Consider the following 21143-nt stretch of genomic DNA (forward strand, 5'->3'; position numbering starts at 1 on the left):
ATATAATTCCAAATGAAAATTTATTTTAATCCTGTCATTAAAGTTGAAATTGAATATCCAAGACGTTGAACCTGAAAAAGAATAAGTATTTTATAAAAAACACGATCAAAGACAGTCATGGGTTTTTGAAACTTTGTCTTTGATAGAATTTTCGTCTTATCAGATTACCGTCAATTTAAAAGTTTGAGTAGAAAATGTAACAATCAAAGACACAATTTAAAAAATCCATGGTTGTTTTTATTGTTCTTTAAAGTTATGTATATAATTTCAAGAGAATTTATTAATACGTCCCGTGTTTGTAAACAAAATTTTTCAGACAATGTGCTCATGCGAAAGAATTCCAAGGAAGCATATGGAAAAGAACTGTTTTTGGTTCTAACGCAATATAAGAGTTATGAAATTGTGTTCATATAAACCACGTAGTAGGAAATTCACTTATTACTTCCCGAGCGTAAGCAAAGGAAGTATTGTAATCGAGTCCGTCGGCCGACTCTCTACTTTTACGTTTTCTCGATCTTTCATGACCCCTAGAAGACGAAGAAATAGGTCTCCCATTTCCGTCTGTCTGTCCGTCTGTCCGTCTGTCCGTCCGTCTGTCCGTCTGTCCGTCTGTCCGTCCGTCTGTCCGTCTGTCCGTCTGTTGTCCCGGATTTTTATTAGACAGATAATCTCCGAAAGTACTCGACCGATTGTTGTGAAATTTTGTACTTATATTAAGAATATCATGTAGATGGTAAAACGCTAACCAAAATTTGTCTAATCATCCCCACCACTAATGCGATGACGTCACTTCAAAATTGTACATAGTAAATGGGTTTTCAATTGTATAAAATAACATAGTCCTACACATGTAGTTTACAACTCTGAATCGACTTTTCACCCGAAACGTCCAGATTTTTGTAAAAAAAATCAAAATTATAAAACAATATTTTGAAATTTAATTTTTAATCTGCTAACCAGAATGCTTTGAAATGTTGCAGATATTTTAAGGCTATAAAGAGCATCATAAATCTTTAGTCAAAAAATATTTGCTTATCCCCTCCAAAAATTTGATGACGTCAGCTTAAAAGTTTGTGGAATAAATCATATCTAAAATGTACAAAATATGATGAGTCTGTACTTGTGATCTATCACTCCATTCGTATTTTTTGGATTTGCATATACAGGGTGACTCAAAAAAATTAATGAATGCGTAAATATATTTTATTGATTTAATCAGGAACTACAAAACCGAATGCTCTGAAATCTTGCAGATGTTTGAAGGCTATAAAGAGCATCATAAATCTTTAGTCAAAAAATATTTGCTTATCCCCTCCAAAAACTTGATGACGTCAGCTCAAAAGTTTGTGGAATAAATCATATCTAAAATGTACAAAATATGATGAGTCTGTACTTGTGATCTATCACTCCATTCATATTTTTTGGATTTGCATATACAGGGTGACTCAAAAAAATTAATGAATGCGTAAATATATTTTATTGATTTAATCAGGAACTACAAAACCGAATGCTCTGAAATCTTGCAGATGTTTTAAGGTCATAAAGAGCATAATAAATGTTTAGTCAAAATATATTTGCTTATCCCCTCCAAAAACTTGATGACGTCAGCTCGAAAGTTTGCCGAATAAATCATATCTAAAATGTACAAAATATGATGAGCCTGTACTTGTCATTTATCACTCCATTCATATTTTTTGGATTTGCATATACAGAGTGACTCAAAAAAATTAATGAATGCGTAAATATATTTTATTGATTTAATCAGGAACTACAAAACGGAATGCTCTGACATCTTGAGATGCTTTAAGGTTATAAAGAGCATAATAAATGTTTAGTCAAAATATATTTGCTTATCCCCTCCAAAAACTTGATGACGTCAGCTCGAAAATTTGCCGAATAAATCATATCTAAAATGTACAAAATATGATCAGTCTGTACTTGTGATCTATCACTCCATTAATATTTTTTGGATTTCCATATACAGGGTGATTCAAGAAAATAAATGAAAGCGTAAATTTATTTTACTGATTTACTCAGGAACTACAAAACCGAATGCTTCGAAATCTTGAAGATATTTTAAAATTATCATAAGCATGGTAAATTTTTGATCAAAACGTATTTGGTCGTCCGCCCTAAAAAATTTATGATGTCACCACAAAATTTTGCTGAATAAATCCTATCTAAAATGTACAAAATATGGTGAGTCTCTTCTTGTGATTTATCATTCCATTCAAATTTTTTTGATTTGCATATACAGGGTGACCCAAAAAATTAATGAATGCGCAAATTTATTTTATTGATTTAATCAGGAACTACAAAACCGATTGCTTTGAAATCTGCTGCGAAAAAAAAAACATAATAGGCATGCAGTCGTCACGTTTCCGACAGCGAGGGAAGTACTGTCTAAACTCTTTAGACCAATTTTTTTCTGAAGTTTTGCTGATCTTAAACGTTGGTCCATTTTGAGACAGAAGATCTTGAAGTTCTTGCGGCTTGAATTTGAACATTTATTCCAGAAGTATCTCGAGCGTTTTCCGACACCGCGTTCTCAAAGTACTCGTTTCCTAGATCATCTGATTTTGATTTAAATCGCATTGAATATGAGTTTTTACTTCCCGAGCGTAAGCAAAGGAAGTATTGTAATCGAGTCCGTCGGCCGACTCTCTACTTTTACGTTTTCTCGATCTTTCATGACCCCTAGAAGACGAAGAAATAGGTCTCCCATTTCCGTCTGTCTGTCCGTCTGTCCGTCCGTCTGTCCGTCCGTCTGTCCCTCCGTCTGTCCGTCTGTCCGTCTGTCCGTCTGTCCGTCTGTCCGTCCGTCTGTCCGTCTGTCCGTCTGTTGTTCCGGATTTTTATTAGACAGATAATCTCCGAAAGTACTCGACCGATTGTTGTGAAATTTTGTACTTATATTAAGAATATCATGTAGATGGTAAAACGCTAACCAAAATTTGTCTAATCATCCCCACCACTAATGCGATGACGTCACTTCAAAATTGTACATAGTAAATGGGTTGTGTCAAATAACATAATCTTACACATGTAGTTTATGACTCCAAATTGAATTTTTAACCGAAACGTCCAGATTTTTGAAAAAAAATAAAAATTATGAAACATTTTGCAGTTTAATTTGAATTCTTTATACAGAATGTCTGGAAAAAAATTATGCTTCTGGAATTTCTACCAGCGTTCTACTGTATGTATTAAAACTGTTATATTTGTCCCCACTAAAAGCCAATGACGTCGTTACAAAATATTTAATCTCAACTCAGAACTAGTAAAAAATTCCAATAAGCTTCAAAAACTTACCCGTAGCAATAAAGTTCGGTTTACTTGAAAAACCCCAGCTCCTGACATTTGTACAGGAATTTGTGCTTGAGCCATCCAGAAAAGAACAAATTTTAATATTTTTAAATTTGCATTGTACCAATCAACAGAATAAATTTCATCAGCTAAACGTGCACTCTAAAACAACAATTAAAACATACTTACTCAATACAAATAAGTCATATTTGTCTTACAACAATTTCTACTTCATCTATTGGAATAATTACCAAAGTAAACATAGCGTTTGTTATTGTGATGAAAAATACCCCCTCGGCAATTTGACCAAAGCTTGAACTTCTAAAAATTAGAAAAAATATTGTTCAGTCAACCCCAAACACATCCCTTACGGATCAAACATGACGAAGAGAGGCAGACAAGTTCCTCCTATTGTCAAAAAATACGCACAAACGAAATATCCAGAAAAAATAGTATTTAACTTGTCGTGCATCCTGGAAACAAAATCAACTAAAAGGCAACACAAAAGTACAAATCTTACCGCAACAAAAAGTAGTGATACTTATAACAGTGTTTAAGTTGTTGCCAGCACAATTTCTCTCCTGTTTCTTCGATATTGATCGAAGACACCATCCGACACAACAATTCAAACTGTATCTTAAGCTCAGTACACATCATCAAAAAGAAACCAATAACCACAATTAGCAAAAAAACGACTTCCACGTAGAACGTGACTTGCAGGACATAAACGACGATTCTTATTTTATTATTATTCCCTGGAATCCAACAGGGATGCGGCAGATCCAGTTTTTCCATAAAAAGAGGGGCAGCTGAATGTACACTTATTGAAAAGATTTCAGAAACTAATAAAAATTTTATGATGGATAGAGAAAGCGACATTCTTTTATGGCATTTTTTCTCAGTGAGTGTACCTAGTAAATGATATTTCCAAAACGAAGTGCGTTGGCTGATGAGATCTTCAAATATGGGTTTAAATATTATGAGCAATGTTTTAAATAGGACCATCTAAAATGAAAAATTAGTGACACTGGTATTCGAGGCACTTTTTCTTCTTACATATCCAAAACTTGTAGCTGACATGAAAACTTCAACAATTCCACTTACGCTGTGGTAATTGTACCGAAAATTAATGATTGCCATCACAAACACCGTAAGTAATAGTGGATACAAAATATATAACGAAATAACTCGAGAAAGTGAGTTGCTGGATTTTTTAAGGCCGGTGAAGTGGTAGAACGTTAAAACAAGCTGAAAATAATCTTCGCAATAATGTGCCATATTTTACCTAAAAACAACACATATCAACATTATTTCTTTTAGTTTACAATTTTATTTACCACGTAATGGTTGTCAAAGCGTCTAGGTAAAACGTTGATTGAATCGTCAATGACCGGATCAGTCGAACTACACTCCTTATATAATTTTTAACAGTAGAATTTTATTACCCACTGATTAATAAGGATTTTTTAAATAAAATTGGCTTTGTTTTAATTTAAGGGAGCCCATTAAAAGAGGAGAACATTTTACTGTTATTAATTACAAAGTGCGTCCTCGCATTTTTAAATAATTGATCAAAGTGTCGGCAACTCAGGTCGCACTAAATTAAACGGCTTTAAGTTCTAGAAAACTGTGTAATTTTTAATGATGTTTTAACACGAACGCAGAAGCAAATAATATCGTTAATTTTAGAATAATAAAACGAATATGCTACACAATTTAGAGAAATGTTACCATAGTAAGAGGAATTAAAAACTGTTGTAGTAATTATTATTATATTTAATGGATTTATGATTAATAAATGTTTGAAAAATACGGATGATATTTGCGGTAGGTACATATTATGATTCTTTCTATTTAACCGTCAATTAATTAAATAAAGCTTCAAATTTGTCTTCATGTTTTGCACTGAATCATTTAAATAAGAAACGCGTCACACTTGAACTACATAAATGTCTTAATGAAACGAAGCCTTGAAGGTCATAAATATCGAAAAGTAGTCCTCGAAAACGCGAATTTAAATTAAAATCTAATTTTTTTTATTTATTGATACTTATTATAAATGCTTGTGGATACCAACAGATGACTAAAAATAAATTAAAAAATTAGCAGTGAATTAAAGTTGACACACGCAAATATTGGATGTGTAGATAGTTACAGTATAAGAATTTTTTGTGCATATAGAGATTTTTGAGAAATAACAGTGTTGCAAAATGTGCAAAAAATTAACACATTCTAAGTTCTAGCCTTTCTTTTTCAATGGAAATTTGTTTGTCATTGACTCCCGAAGGATAGATATGTAGAGTAAATATTAATTTGTTATTTTTTCAAACGTTGAATTACAAGTTTTTTTTGCCATTACACTGCTTGTAGAATACGAAAATGCAGGTTTTCTGCTTCGTGCCCTTGTTATTGTCTGTCCGCAGTTCTTTGACTTCTTTATTAAACCATATTCTGCAAAAATGCTAAATTGCATGCAGGTTTTTGGAAAAACAAATATAAAACTATTATAAGGTATTATGGAAATAGATCAGAATATATTTATTCAACGTCTTGAAAAATTTCCTTGCATCTTAAAACGATGACTGAATGAGTATTAAAATCTTTTACTTAAATTACCAGCAAAGGATTTACAAGATGTTAAATTAAGTCACACTTTATCAAAAATTTCAAAAAAAAGGATTTACATGGGATTAAATTATGTGTGAATTCGTGTTACTGATTATGATTAAATCAAAATGCATTCACAGATTTCCTCTGAACCGAAACTCCACATCGCATACAAAAAAACCACATATTCAATACAATCAAAATCACAATAAACTGGTCTCGGAAACGCTGCGCCCTAGAGCGGTGCCATCGAGAATAAATGTTCAAATTCAAGTCGCAAAAAAATTATTAAAACTACGAGAAAATTTTCAAGGTCTTTTCTATCAAAACCAAATTTGAAGGCAGTTTAGATGCCATAAATGAATCAGCCATCAGTATCGAGTGAGAAGTTAAGAAGTGTGCTAAAATGTAATGCTTAAGACATCCAGAAACTTTGACAAAACGCAATAAAACAAAGGAGTGAAGCCTGAATAAGGGAATTTCCTGATATATGGATTATGTAAACAGTTTATTTCACACATTGCACTATTTCAGATTAGAAAAGTATCAACGTCAGACCTATTTCTTCATTCTCTAGAAGTTATGAAACTTGGAGAAAGTATAAAAGTAACTGCTTGCTTATAAGATTGTAGCCCCACCCACCCACCCTTATTCCGTTTTGATGACCCTTTTTATTGGTTCTGAGATGGAAGTTGGATATAAATTGACAAATAATAAAATCTATATAGAACTATTTTTTTTAAATAAAATTTTGACATTTATTCGAAAAACGACCTTGCCACCAACGTTTACATACAAACAAAAAAAATTATATAATATAGAGACAATGTAATATAAATTAGCACCATCCTTGTCTCCGCGCCAATGAAACGATATTTTAACGTGGAGCTTGAGTGAGTGGCAGGAGCATCAGGAATATTGCTTTTTAAAGTAAAATTCTCACATTTGATATTTTGATTTAATATCATTTTTTTTGCCAACGGTATAACATATTTTCCCAAGATTCTAATAAAATAATAATTTTTGCATTAATTAATAGTATTAAGATCAGTCAATAGAATCAAGAGGTGGGCGGGCGGGCGGGGCTATTGCTTGTTTATAAGACTGTAGCCCCACCCATCCGCCCTTATTCCGTTTCGATGACCCTTTTTAAATTTCTGGTGTTTCGAAATTTTCGATTTTTCCGTTTCTCAATTTCTTTATAAATCAATTCTTTGATTTTTCGACTTTTCGATTTACCGATTTTTCGACTTTTTCATTTTTTGACTTTCTGATTTCTGAATTTCTGTTTTTCGATTCGTCAAGTTGTCGATGGTTCGGTTTTAGGATTTTTCAGTTTTGGGATTTTCGATATTTCGGTTTTATGTGGTTTTGATTTCCCGATTCAATTTTCGATAAATATATATAATAATAATAACAATACCTTAAACTTTGTTATATCAAAGTGGCCGAAACAGTGAATGTAATTCCTAAAACGCACTAAAAATTTTACAACCAGATTATCTGACAGATGAAAGACGGAAATGGGAGACCTATTTTTTCCACTTTAGGGGCTATGAATCGTCGAAAAAACATAAAATTTGCTATTCTAGTACTGTTTTTAAAATGTTCATTTCCGTGTTAGTAGCTTATTCAAGTTTTGTGCTACAAATTGTAAAATTTAAGCGGTATGTTCTTCTGATAAGAGAACTGCTAAAATAGCACGATTACGAAGAAGGCAATTTTCTATACGATATAGTGAGAGTTTGAATACAGGTTTCTTAATTTATAACTTTATAGACCATTCCCTGTTCGTCATATTCCTTTCACTTTTAGATGTATAAAAGCGTCGTGTGCTTTAATAAAAGAGGGAACGTTAGAGAGATAAATTTGAAAACTCTTTGTCTGACTAATGAATGCCAAAACATTCTTTTAGTAGAGAGTGTTTTTAGCAAGTCATCGAGAATGTTACATCTGTATCATACCAATTTTCTTGCAATTGCATCCTATCATCACAACTTTATATAAAAGTTTGTTTAGATTTTGCATTTATAAAAAATTGGTAAAAGGTTATTTCGACAGGGCGGGAGAGGTCCTTGAAGTGCAGGCCAATAAATCCCGCTCTTTTGAAAAATTATAAAATTTGATTTTGCGATTTTTGTTTTGTGATAATGATAACCTTTATAAAGTAAAATCCAGTGGCGTAAGTAATAACTGCGAAAAATCGAACGTCAAAAAATGGAAAAACCGAAAATTCAAAAATCAAATAATTAAAAGTCGAAAATCGAATGAAATTGAAAAATCTTGCGGAAAGTCAAAAAATCGATAAATAGAAAGGTTGAAAATTTAAAAAATCAGACATCGAAAAATCGAAAACTCAAAAAATCAAAAAATCGAAAAGTTAAAAATTGAAAAATCGAAAAACTGAAGAATGGAAACATTGAAAACGAAAAACGAAAATTCGATGAATCAAATATTCGAAAAATAAAAATCCAAAAATTGGAAAACCGAAAATTCGAAATTCTAAAAACCGGAAATCAAAATAAAAAGTCAAAAAATCTAGAATCTTCGGAATAGAATAACGGAAAATCGAAAATTCCAAATTTCAGAACATGAAAATTTGAAAATTCAAAAAACACGAAATAACGAAAATTCGAAAGTCGAAGAATCATAAATTTGATGATTTGAATCAAATACTGGAAAAATCGAAAATTGACAAAATGAAAATTCGAAAAATGGGAGGTCGAGAGATGAAAAAGGGAAAGTAATAAAATTGGAAAATCGAAAAATTGAACTTAAAAATTCGGGAAATCGAGAAGTAAAAACATTTTAAAGTCCTAAATCTGAAGAATATAAAAATAATTGAAAAACCGAAAATTCGAAGAATCAGAAAATAGGAAACTCGAAAAGACTAAAAATTCCAGTGTAACTGAAAACTTGAGAAATCAAAAAATCGAGAAATAAGAAAAATGAAAAGTTGAAAATCGAAAAGTAAAAAACTGAGAATTCCAATAGCGAAACATCAAAAAGTAGAAAAAATTAAAGAGTAAAACCTGAAGAATGGAAAAAGAGAAAAATCGGAAATTCATAAATCAAAAATTCAAAAATCGAAGAATTGAAGAATTGAAAAATTGAAAAATCTATGACTCGAAAAGGAAACAATTTAAAATTCGAATATTGAAAAATCCAAAATTCAATGAAGCGAATCTTTGAAAAATCGAAAATTCGATAAATCCAAAAATCGAAAGTGGAATTCCAAAAAATCGAAAAATCTAAGAATCAAATAGAAAAAACTAAATATCGAAAGTCGAACAATCAAAAATTTCAAAAGCGAAAAATCGAGAAGTTGAAAAACGAGAAATTACGAAAATTAAATACATATTTGAAAAATCGAAAATTCCATGAAACAGAATCGAAAAATCGAAAAGTAGAAAGATTGAAAATTCGAGCATCGAAAACCGAAAACTTGAGAAATCAAAAAACGTTTGAAAAATCGAAAAATTAAAAAACTGAAAATTCGAATATCGAAACAACAAAAATTAAAAAAAATAAAAAGTGTAAAAACTGAAGAATGGGAAAATTGAAAAATTACAAAATCCAGAAATCGAAAAGGACACAAATTAAAATTCGAACATTGCAAAATTCAAAATTTGATAAATCAAAATTTCGAAAAACTGCAAATTCGAAAATCTAAAAATCGATAAACCAATAAATCGTGACATCGAAAAAGGGAAAAATTGAAAAAACGAGAAATCGAAATAAAAAAAATTGAAAATTCGAATATCGAAAAATTGAAAATTCTATATAGCAAAAACCGAAAAATCGAAACCTAGAGATAGATTGAAAATTCGAACATCGACAATCGAAAACTTGAGAAATCAAAAAATCGAAAAGTAAAAGAATTGAAAAGTTGAAAGTCAAGAACTAAAAAACTGATGAATTGAAAAATTGAAAAATTGAAAATTCGAAAGATCAAAAATTGAAAATTCGAAAAATCGAAAATTTGAAAAATCGAAGAATTAAAAAATTGAAAAATCCAAAATCTCAAGGGAAACAAATTAAAATTCGAATATTGATAAATTCAAAATTCGATTAATCAAAAACCGAAAAATTCTGAAAATCGAAAAATCCAAGAATCGAAATTTAAAAAAAACTAAATATCGACAGTTGAAAAATCGAAATTAAAAAACTGAAAATTCGAAAAACGAAAAATTCAAATTTTAAAAAATCAGAAATTTTAAGAAACAAATATTCGAAAAATCGAAAATTGAAAAATCGAGAATTGAAAAAGGAAAAAGTAAAAAGGATGAAAAATCGAAAAACTGAAATTGGAAATTCGCAAATCGAGAAGTAGAAAATTTTCCAGTCCAAAACCTGATGAACATAAAAATTGAAAAACCTAACATTCGAAGAATCAAGAAGTAGGAAATTCGAAAAGACTAAAACTTCCAGCACTTGATAAATAAAAAAATCGAGAAATAAAAAAAAATGAAAAATTGAAAGTCGAAAAGTAAAGAAACTGCAATATCGAAACATCAAAAAGTCTAAAAACTGAGGAATGGAAAAATTGAAAAATCGCAAATTCGAAAAATCAAAAATCGAAAACTCGAAAAATTGAAGAAATGAAAAATTGAAAAATCCAGGGCTCGAAAAGGAAACAATTTAAAATTCGAATATTGAAAATCCAAAATTCAACGAAGTAAATATTCGAAAAATCTAAAATTCGATAAATCCAAAAATCAAAAGCAGAATTCCAAAAAACCGAAAAATCCAAGAATCAAATAGAAAAAACGAAATATCGGAAGTCGAACAATCAAAAATTTTAAAGCAAAAAAAAGCGAATTTTGAAAAATCGCAAGAAATTGAACAAGCGAAAAGTAAAAGAATTTCGAAAAATGAATAACTCAAAAATTGAAAATTTGGAAATAGTAAAACCGCCAATCTGAAGTTCCAAAAAATAAACTCCAGAAATCGAAAATCGAGTCATCTAAAATTCGAAAAGTTCTTATAGTCTTAAATCGTTCATTATTTCAGAGCACTGGGTTTTGCAATTTCAAAGTTTAATTGTACAATGTTATACAATTTTGATTTTTATCAAAAATCTGGACATCAATGGTAAAAAGTCAACACAGATTCAGGAATCAGACATCCAGGCAAACTTGTAAAATGACGTAAATATTTTTGGGGAGGCAAAAACAAAAAAATTTGATCGGAAAATCTTGTTATAACACTGATTTAAAAAAAATATTGATGTCTAGGGTAAAAACTCAACACGGATTCATAAACCATAAGTGCAGGAATAGCTTATTTAAAAAATTAAATAACATTTACTAATGTGAATTTTGGAAATGATTAGCCAAACGATATACACGATAATTCTAATACACATATAAAAATTGACAACAATCGGTCCAATAGTTTTGGAGATTATAAAATATAAAAGTAGCCAATCGCTCGATGGATTCGATTACAACACTTCCTTAGCTTACGCCTGGGAAGTAAAAACATGAGTATCTTTATGTAAGCTTTAATAACTTCCTGTCTGACTGATTCATCTCTAAGTTGGAATCATACTTAAAAAAAAAACACACTTTGAAATTCCTGCATTTACTAATATCAATTTCATGCATGAGTGTGCGTAGTAATAAAATTCAGATGTGCCATAACTTTTAATTCTTGTTACGCTTTTGTTCCTACAGAATATTGAATCCGTCTACCGTTTTTTCAGCAAACCGATATATGATCCGTCGGTCGTAAATTTTGGTTTATGAGATTGTCTGTATCCGATTTTTATTGGATCGTCGCAATAAAATTAAGATTTATCCTGTCTGTTTACAAAGGTTAGCAAATAAAACATTTAAGAAAATTAACAAACTTGTATTGTCCAATTTTATTGCATTATAGTCGCAATTGGTGAGCTCATCGACGGCAACGACGCCCATAATCGAAACTGGGTTTTGTTTACAACTATCATAAACTAAAAATAAGCTTAATAATTCCGACTGGTGTGGATGTCCGTTACGGTTTCAAAAACGCTTATAATACGAAAATATTTGCCAAAACCTGTTACAAAAATTCGAACCAGTCTTTGATGTGCAGCGGTTGTTTTGGTTTTAAAAATAATTTCGACAAATTCTTGTCGTTACTGTGTTTACCACACTTTTGTATGTTTAACTTATTTCGGACGTGCACCTCATAAAATTTTGCAACGTATCAAAGATCAACTTGGAAGTATAACTCACTCGCAACAAACGACTTTTATTACAGATGCGGTTTCCTCACATTTTATGATTTGGATTGCAGAATAGTGCGCAATAATTTTATAGAGGGTTGTATTTGTGTGCGTGACGTAAGCGAAGAATAGTGGAAAAGAATTGTTGGGAATTATGCACAATGATGATAATGTCCGTGACATTATGCTACAAGTTTGCGTAACAATTAGATTAAGTTCAACTCCGACTTAATGAATGAATAACAGGCTCCTAAAATAGATACGGATTTTTTGATAGTGGCTTTACAAACGTGATATACGTTGTGTATCTGACCTGATAAAATACAGTGTTTCCGATTGTTTGTGGTAAACCCAATTCGTAGAAAATTGTCACATTTTTAGTTCAAGCAAAATTATGACCGAGTCTCAGAAACTACACTTCTTACAAGCGAAAATAATTGTGGTTTGTGGTTGCGTTTAAATTGATGAGCACATATTTCTCAACACTTTTTTGTGCTTCTGAAAAACAAAGTGTAAATAAATTGTTAATTGGAATAAAAATAATAAACAATCCACGGGACTTCTTTGACGCTGATGAGTTAGAAGAGCGGATTTTAGGCTAAAAAAGCCAGAATAGACCCTAAAAAACGAAAAATAGGCGTTTTAGGCAAGAAAACGAAGAATTTGGTCTCCCGTTTCCGTCTGTCTGTCTGTCTGTCCGTCTGTCCGTCTGTCCGTGTGTCTGCCGTCCCGGATTTTTATTAGACAGATAATCTCCGAAAGTACTGGACCGATTGTTGTAAAATTTTGCAATTATGTTAAGAATATCATGTAGTTTATTACTCCGAATTGAGTTTTTATCCGAAACATCCAGATTTTTTGAAAAAAAAAATCAAAATTATGAAACAACATTTGGCAATTTAATTTGGAATCTGCAAAACCGAATGCTTTGAAATCTTGCAGATGATTTACATTTTATAAGCATGATAAATTTGTATTCAAAATGCATTTGCTCATCCCCCCTAAAAAATTGATGGCACTCCAAAATTTTACTGAACGTGTCCTATCTAAAATGTACAAAATATGATGAGTCTCTACTTGTGATTTATCATTCCATTCATATTTTTACTTCCCGAGCGTAAGCAAAGGAAGTATTGTAATCGAGTCCGTCGCCCGACTCTCTACTTTTACATTTTCTCGATTTTTCATGACCCCAAGAAGACTTATCATATTTGAACACATTGTAAATTATATTAATTATGTTTAAAAATTATTTAATTATATTGCGGAAATTTATAGCGTTGACAGACCAACGTCAGTCGTTTCGGAAATTTCCCCGAAATTTAAATATTATCGAGTAAACGAATCACGGAAGCCGATAAATTAAAATTGAAGTCGTACTTACCCCGTTTTCAGTCCTTTTCGGAAAAATATCTATTTTCTTTCGTGTTCACAGCACCAACACAACACATTTTCACTAATATTCATTAATAATAAATTAGAAATCAGCGAAAAGAGCCCTACTTTTAAGCCAAACCGGAGCTCCAATGTTGCTGCCATCAGACCTAAATCTAAACTGAACACAAGGGGCCGATAAATGCGACTTTTGAACAGGTAGCTCACGTGCCAGTGACCTCATCGTACGTCACGATGAGATTGCAAACATTGTTTTTCATATTTTACCCGGGAAATTGCACATTTTCGGGGTTAATTTAATAATATTTAAAGAAACTGCTTTGTTTTTAGTAACTTTGCGTTTTTAAACATCATATATTAATACTTATCGTATTTAAACATAATAAATAATATTAATTATGTTTAAATATTATTTAATTATATCATGAAAATTTATAGCTTTGTTCGACCAACTTCAATCGTTTCGAAAATTTCCCCAAAATTTAAACTTTGTCGAGTAAACGAATCACGGAACCTGATAAATTAAAACTGAAATCGTACTTACCGTGTTTTCGGCCCTTTTCGGAAAAATGTACATTTTCTTCCGTGTTCACAACAATAACACAACACATTTTCCCTAATATTCATTAATAATAAATTATAAATTCGCGAAATTGCTCTACTTTTACCCCAAAAGGACGCGACGATCTTGTCGCCATCAAATAGAAATTAAAACTGAACACAAAGGACCGAAAAACGTGACCTTTGGACAGGTAGCTCACGTGACAGTGACGTCATAGTACGTCACGATGAGATTGCAAAAATTATTTTCCATAATTTGGCCGGGAAATTAGACATTTTCAGGATTAACTTAACAATATTTAAACAAATTGCTTTGTTTTAAATACCATCGTGTTTTTAGTAAAACGGTTTTCGGTTTGGTTATCATATATTAATAGTTACTTAGCGTATTTGAACATTATAAATAATATTAATTATGTCTAAATTATATTTAATTATATTGTGAAAATGTATAGCTTTGGCCGATCAACTTCAACCGTTTCGAAATTTTTTCCAAAATTTAAACATTGTCGAGTAAACGAATCACGGAACTTGATAAATTAAAACTGAAGTCGTACTTCCCCGTTTTCAGTCCTTTTCGGAAAAATAACCACTTTCGTTCGTGTTCACAGTACCAACACAATACGTTTTCACTAATATTTATTAATAATACTTAAATTAGAAATTCGCGAAAAGAAGTCTACATTTAAGCCAAAATATTTTGCCTTTTTTTCTTGTTCGTAATCTTCTTTTCGCAACAGAAAACTTAAATCGTGTTTAAAACAGGAAATATGGATTTTGTAATTACGCTCCGCCCCTGAGTCAAAAAAGTAAAATAGGTCGAAAAAAAGCAAAAAAGGGATTCATGATCAAAAATAAGCAAAAACAAGTAGGGCCCAATTAAAAGGATACTCTTAAAAACACATTTGTATACAACTGTCATGCATTTGTCTACAACCAAAATGAAAAAGCGTTTGCACTTTACTCAACACTTTTTTCAGCTTCTGAAAAACCAAGTGTAAACAAATTGTTAATTGAAATAAAAACATTAAACAAACCACGGGAGGTCTTTGAAGCTGATGACTCCTCATTTCGACCATTTAACCTTTCATTTAATTATTTGCGCGATTATTTGCACTCCAATGGTTGTTGAAGCTCTCAATTGTTTTACGAGCAATTCCATCGTGCATAATGTGCGATGTGTAATACCAGACATTGTTTATAACGTTTATTGTACATACGAAACGATAATTTTAACCGGCTTTATGTGTCATAAAAATCTGATCTAGAATCGCACATTGCACTTTCATTCCATTTTTCTACGAGATTGTTACTTTCAGGAATACGAAATGAGGCAAACCATCATTGCATCACTCTTGACCGCTACCACAAAAACGCGATTATTTGATAACGAGTTTGCTCGAAATTTCAGGTTTTTCCTTGTATTTTGGTGTTTCGATTTGAGGGGATTTCCTGCAACAGTCTGAGTTTTTCTCGTTTTGTAAATTGTTTATAGTTCGTTCTTGAACTTGGCTTCAGTGCTAAGAATACTGTATAATCAGAGCGTAAATAATGGTGAACACTTGGTAATCTATTCGCTTCGTTTATTTTTCTCTTGGCACGACTAACACAAGAAGTCAAAGTGTCGTTTAATATAATAAAATCTATAGTTTACGTTTGTAAACTATTGTTATATATTGCGTTCCTGAAATAGAGAAACGTTTTCCACTTCTTTCTTGAGTCGATAATTTAAGCTTGCAAAGCTTTTAAAAGAGTTGTGATTTTAAACTAGTACCAATTTAATTTTGCGAATTGTATTTATTTATGAGAAGACAATAATGAATTTTTCAAGATTTGTCAGGGTATTAAAACAAAAACAAAAAGCAAGTTCCGAAAATTTGGGATTTTAATATTACGTTTTTTTTAGCCATATTTTAAATAAATTAGCACTCTTAAGAAAGTTAAAAAAATATCTTTACTTTTTCAGTACGCTAACGTATAATTTGTTGTGAACGGCGACGTGTCTTGTTTCCCTTACTCGAGAATTTCACGTCATTACACACGAGTAGGGGTAATGAAATGTGTAAGAACACATTTACATAATAAATTGGTAAATTATACAAGAGCGAACATTTGCGCCAGTGAAAATATAAAAATAAGAAATTATTATGCACAGGTTAACTTATCCCGCATAAAAAAAGATATTTCCAGGTTAAGAATAACTGGACTTCACAAATCCGGCAGTTGTTAAATCAAAAAATGAAAACTTTGACAAATTGATCAGTAAAAAAATCTTTTAAGAAATCTGTTACGTTATACAGCATTGTAATGAACAGACACATTTTTGTAATAGTTCTGTAATGTTCTGGTATTTCTTTTGTGATCAGTTCAGTTATGCAGGCATTCACCATTCAACATCAAAACAAAAAAAAAACAATTAAGAAACTACTCCTTAAGAAAATAACGCAACACGTGTTCCATTCAGTTCTTTCCTACTAATTAATTAAGAGATCTTATCGGCGCAGTTATCAAGCTTTAAATGGATTATCATCTATTGTAATAACAGAGTACCAGCATATCTTAGCGAAATCGTTGCCAAGCCATGTTTTCATTATTTTATTGCCTGCTGCTATTTTACTGTCATCTCGCCTAAAATTAGCAAACGTAGCTAATATTGAATTGACTGCAACAGAACTAAAATAGGCTGCGAGTATTTGCAGAAATTGTATGAGAAAACTAACACGTATGAAATAGAGAAAATATCACTTGTCCTTACTACTAAAAAATAATAAATTCTCAAGTTTATTGATCAATTTCTGCGTTAAAATTGAACTGGACTAACCATAAAAATATTATCGTACACAATCTCTGACAAATACCGTGTTATATCTGGCCACTGAGAGGATTCTCAGGTTAAATTGATGGTGTTAGTGGTGGCAACTTAATGCAAACGATAAGTTTAAAACAGCAGAGAAAGTTCACATTAAAAAAAAACTGCAAAGCTCTGAAAGCTACAGCAATAAGGTAATACATAGACAGAATTACTGCTAAAAAGAAATTTACATTGATTTGTGGAAAGTAGCAAGTTCTGACGTATAAGAAGGAGTAAGATACAAAATCGACATGCTCTGGCGAGATGTAAGTTTAGCCACCCAAGATAGGGTGGATTGATTCAGCAATAGGTTCTGTGAAATGAGATGTCAAGTAAATGGAAATATCTTCCTACACGAACATGAACACTAATTGAAAACTTGCTTAACAATTCATCCATCAAAAAGTTCATCTACAAGTTATTGGTATTAATCTAACATATTCTAGAAACATTATGGTAAGTATTTGTATTAAAGAGAACATTATATTTGCATAGATAATAGCATTATATAATATTTGGTAAATACGAATCACAATTCAGAGCATGGCCTTATATTTAAGCTTAACATTTTATTTGTTCTGGAAATGATGTAGTCGATATGTGTAGTGAATGTTAAATGGGAATCTAATAAGACACCTAGATCACGAAACTCGGATCTAAAAATATATTATTCAAATGATATAGTCAACGTACTTAGTTTACGATTAAACCGTAGCACTTTCAGTTTCGTGATTATATAGGTACTCAGGTTTATTAATTAAACACCACGGTAATTTAGTTTAGATTTATAGTGCGATATAATAAGCGACATTCATGTGATACTGAGATAAATATCGTCTGCAAAGAGAAGAATTTCGCGATATATATATTTATCGCATCATTAATAAATAGTGCAAAGAAAACTGGAACGAGTTGAGAGCTCCGAAGAACTCCAGAATTAACATTTATGCATTTAAATTCTTAAGTGATTAATAACAACATGCGCAATTTACCAAACTGTTTTATTTAAAGGTTACACGACATTCTTCCTGTCGGACCACTGTTTTTAATCTTTCGTGGCACAAAACCAATTACGGTTTTAATAAGGTTGTCGATGTAATCCAGATCACTTGATATAGTTAATGACTTCGATTTTTATCATTCTTATCTGAATAGTCTTTAATCGGTTTCTTAAAATTTAGTGGTAAAATGATGGATGTCTATTTTTTGACAACAAATTCATTCTTTCATTCATTAAAAAAACACACAAGTGGTGGTAGATTATTTTCGACCGAAATATGCATTTACAGAAGTAACATCATAGATCTTTGAGGAATAACTATAAACTTAGAGACACACCTACACTTAAATATAATTATGAAAATTTAAATTTCTTCCGTTGTCCTCTGAAGGTTTTTTGACGAAGGCATACTTCGGTCGATTGCGTCCTATTGTCCATTTTTCTTCCGTTCTGCACTATCCTCGAGACATCCATGTAACTAAATCTTCCTATTTCGTGAATTTTTCTTACTTCTTTTGTCATAGTTTTTGCTTTTGCAGTTTCTCTCTTCTTGTTTTCCCTTTCCAAAAACGCACAGTTTATAGATTTAACAATATAGGACTCAGAATACATCCTTGTTTGAAACCTATTCTATTTACAAATTTTTTGACTTTTTATTTCTTAAAGGTATCTACGTAGTTTGTGGTACCATTACATAGACCTTTAGTACAAGTGACTAGTTTTCTCCATTGTTTTTTCTTTCTTTTTTGTTTCTTAGAGCTAGCTGTAAGTCTCCTTGCTTTGTATGGTCAAAGATCTTCTTCATGTCAATGAAGCTTACATGAATTTTTGTCTCTGTTTTGTGTTTTTTCCACTAATGTTTTTTTGCCTTTCGCTATACCGGGTGTCCCAGCGTACCTGTTCGACTCAAATACCTCAATGATTTTAAAGCATAAAAATTTGAATTTAGGCATGTTCAGTATACGTGATACAATCTATTAAATTAGTAGACTATTGGCATTGTATTAGCTTCAGTTTCACTGCAAATGACATCAATTTTTTTTCTAAATCTAAAAGAGTACAACGCGTAGTACTATAAAAGAGGGCATAATACCAAAAAGTTAGATATGGTACTTATTTACCAAGAGTGTAGGCGAAATAGAAGATAATCCAGAACATTATACGAGAAAAGATTTCCGAAGAGACCAACCAAGTTGTATGTATTGTATTTCGCAAAATTAGCAACAAAATTAGAACAATCTGGGTCTTCCAAAAAGAAACGCAAAGTTTTTTTTACGAAAAACGGGAACAGATGAAGAACATACCGTAGGTGTCTTGGGGAGGGTTAATGTAAATCCTCATATTTCCATCAGGCTAATACGAATATTTCAAAATCCTCTATACAAAGAATTTTAAAACCGGCCAAATATGATGATTACATCAAGCTTTACTAGCATCTGATTTTGAAAGAAGATTGGTTTTCATTGCTTGGCTAACAGAGGCATGTGAAGAGGGTATCATAAGTAATATTTTATGGTTAGATGAAACTCGTTTTAATAATAATGGAATTGTGAATCGACATAATTGCCATTACTAGGATTCAGAAAATCCTCACTGGCTAAAAGAAACTAAGTTTCAACATATTTGGGGTATCAACGTCAGCAATTTCTTGCAAACGAACTTCCTGTGTTATTAGAAGCTGTTCCACGCGTCGAGAGAAAAAGAATGTATTTGCAGCAAGAAAAAAAAAACAGATTATTTGAATAGATAGTTTGCCAAAAATGTAGCAATTCGGTGGCCTCCCAGATCTCCAGATCTAACATCTCTCCATTTTTTTTGGTGAGGCTATTGAAAGGACGTCTGACGGGCCAATTTCAATTTGGATTTACGATTTCGCAAGTCCTCGTTGTCATGGAAGATGCGATGGCAGCAGTCGCGAACACCAATCAAATCGCGAATCGCAACAACTGTCATCGAAATTACCATAGCAACGGCACTTGCGATTTCGCAAATCCAACTTGAAATTACCCCCTTAGAAACTTAGAAGACCTTCAGCAAAGAATTAGGGTAGCATGTGATATGATTAACCCAGAAATGTTACAAGTGGTAACAATTAGGGGTCTACTTCATCGAGCAGCATGTTGTTTAGAGGCAGAATGTCGTCAATTTGAAAATTTCATTTAAACTTATTGTTTTTGTATCGTTTCATCTTGGGTTAAACTTTGATTTTATTAAAATACTTAGTTGCACATGATCCGTGGAAGCAGAAATCGCGAATGTGCGCTCCAGACAAGTCTAGAAGCGGTGACGTAGGCGTTTCGAGAAGGACCGCGTGCTGTTTCAATGGGAACCATCGTCGGGAACAGTGTCCAGCTGAATTCAGCTAACAAGTCGAATCCAACGAGTGTCGAGAAAACTCAGTGAAGTTGCGCCGGGATTATTTTGTACATAATCGCTCTGTAATTAGTCGTGTAAATCCGAGTTACTAAGAAATAAATTGTTGAGTTTAACCCACGCCGACTTTATTCACCGATAAACGTAACACTGGTGTCAGAAGTGGGATTGGAGATTAATAACTGGTTTTACGACGACGTCCGGTCAGATTGGACAAGAATTACGAGGAATTTATGCCTGTCGAGACTAGAGTTTAAGCGAAAATGGAGGAACAAGTAAAGCAGATGAAGGCTATGCTCCCAGAAATGAAAAAAGAAATGGGCGCAAGAATGGAAAAAATGGACGCAAGAATGGAAAGAATGGGCTTAAGCGTGGAAGAAATGAACCAAAAAATGAATGCAACAATAGAAGAGATGAACGAAAAAATGGACGCAAGAGTGGAAAAGATGAACGAAAACATAGCCAAGCAAAAACATGAGATATTTACCAGCCTAAGTGAAAAGTTCCAAAAGGAGGTGGAAGCAAACAAGAATGAAATAGAAGAAAGCAGAGAAGAAATGAAGGACGTAAAAACAAATCTGGAAAATATAGAAAATATTGTCGTGGCGATGCTGTATTTTTTTCTAGCTCTAACTGGTGACAAATATAATAGGGAGACCAAATGTTAGAAGCAAATTCAAGTTTTGACAAAACAAAAAAAAATACAAGGATTTTAACACTAGTGGACTATGAAATAGTTTAGCAGTTCGCATAATGAAGCCTAAAGTCTTAGAAGCAGCAGAGGTAATACTCTCAATATGATTTACGAAAGTCATATTACTGTCAAATAGTACTCCAAG

At 31.9% G+C, this 21143-nt stretch overlaps 2 protein-coding genes across 2 annotated transcripts; one reads left to right on the top strand and one right to left on the bottom strand.

Moving 5' to 3' along the window:
* Nucleotides 1–20: 20 nt before the first annotated feature.
* On the bottom strand, nt 21–4676 carry LOC135129886 (uncharacterized). Its single transcript, XM_064057157.1, has 7 exons — nt 4644–4676; nt 4363–4591; nt 3827–4311; nt 3678–3779; nt 3558–3627; nt 3313–3468; nt 21–71 (listed from the first exon to the last, which is right to left on the bottom strand). The coding sequence occupies exons 2-7, from the start codon at nt 4582–4584 to the stop codon at nt 21–23; spliced, it is 1086 nt and encodes a 361-aa protein (XP_063913227.1). The 5' UTR covers nt 4585–4591; nt 4644–4676.
* Nucleotides 4677–20567: 15891 nt separating this feature from the next.
* Nucleotides 20568–20972, top strand: LOC135129887 (uncharacterized). The gene has a single exon (XM_064057158.1). It carries the CDS (start codon nt 20568–20570, stop codon nt 20970–20972), a length of 405 nt encoding a protein of 134 aa, XP_063913228.1.
* The last annotated feature ends 171 nt before the right edge of the window (nt 20973–21143 follow it).

Source organism: Zophobas morio, unplaced genomic scaffold, assembly GCF_036711695.1.
Source record: "Zophobas morio isolate AGI-343-1 ecotype UQ-CSIRO unplaced genomic scaffold, CSIRO_AGI_Zmor_V1 ptg000017l, whole genome shotgun sequence".
Lineage (NCBI taxonomy): Eukaryota > Metazoa > Arthropoda > Insecta > Coleoptera > Tenebrionidae > Zophobas > Zophobas morio.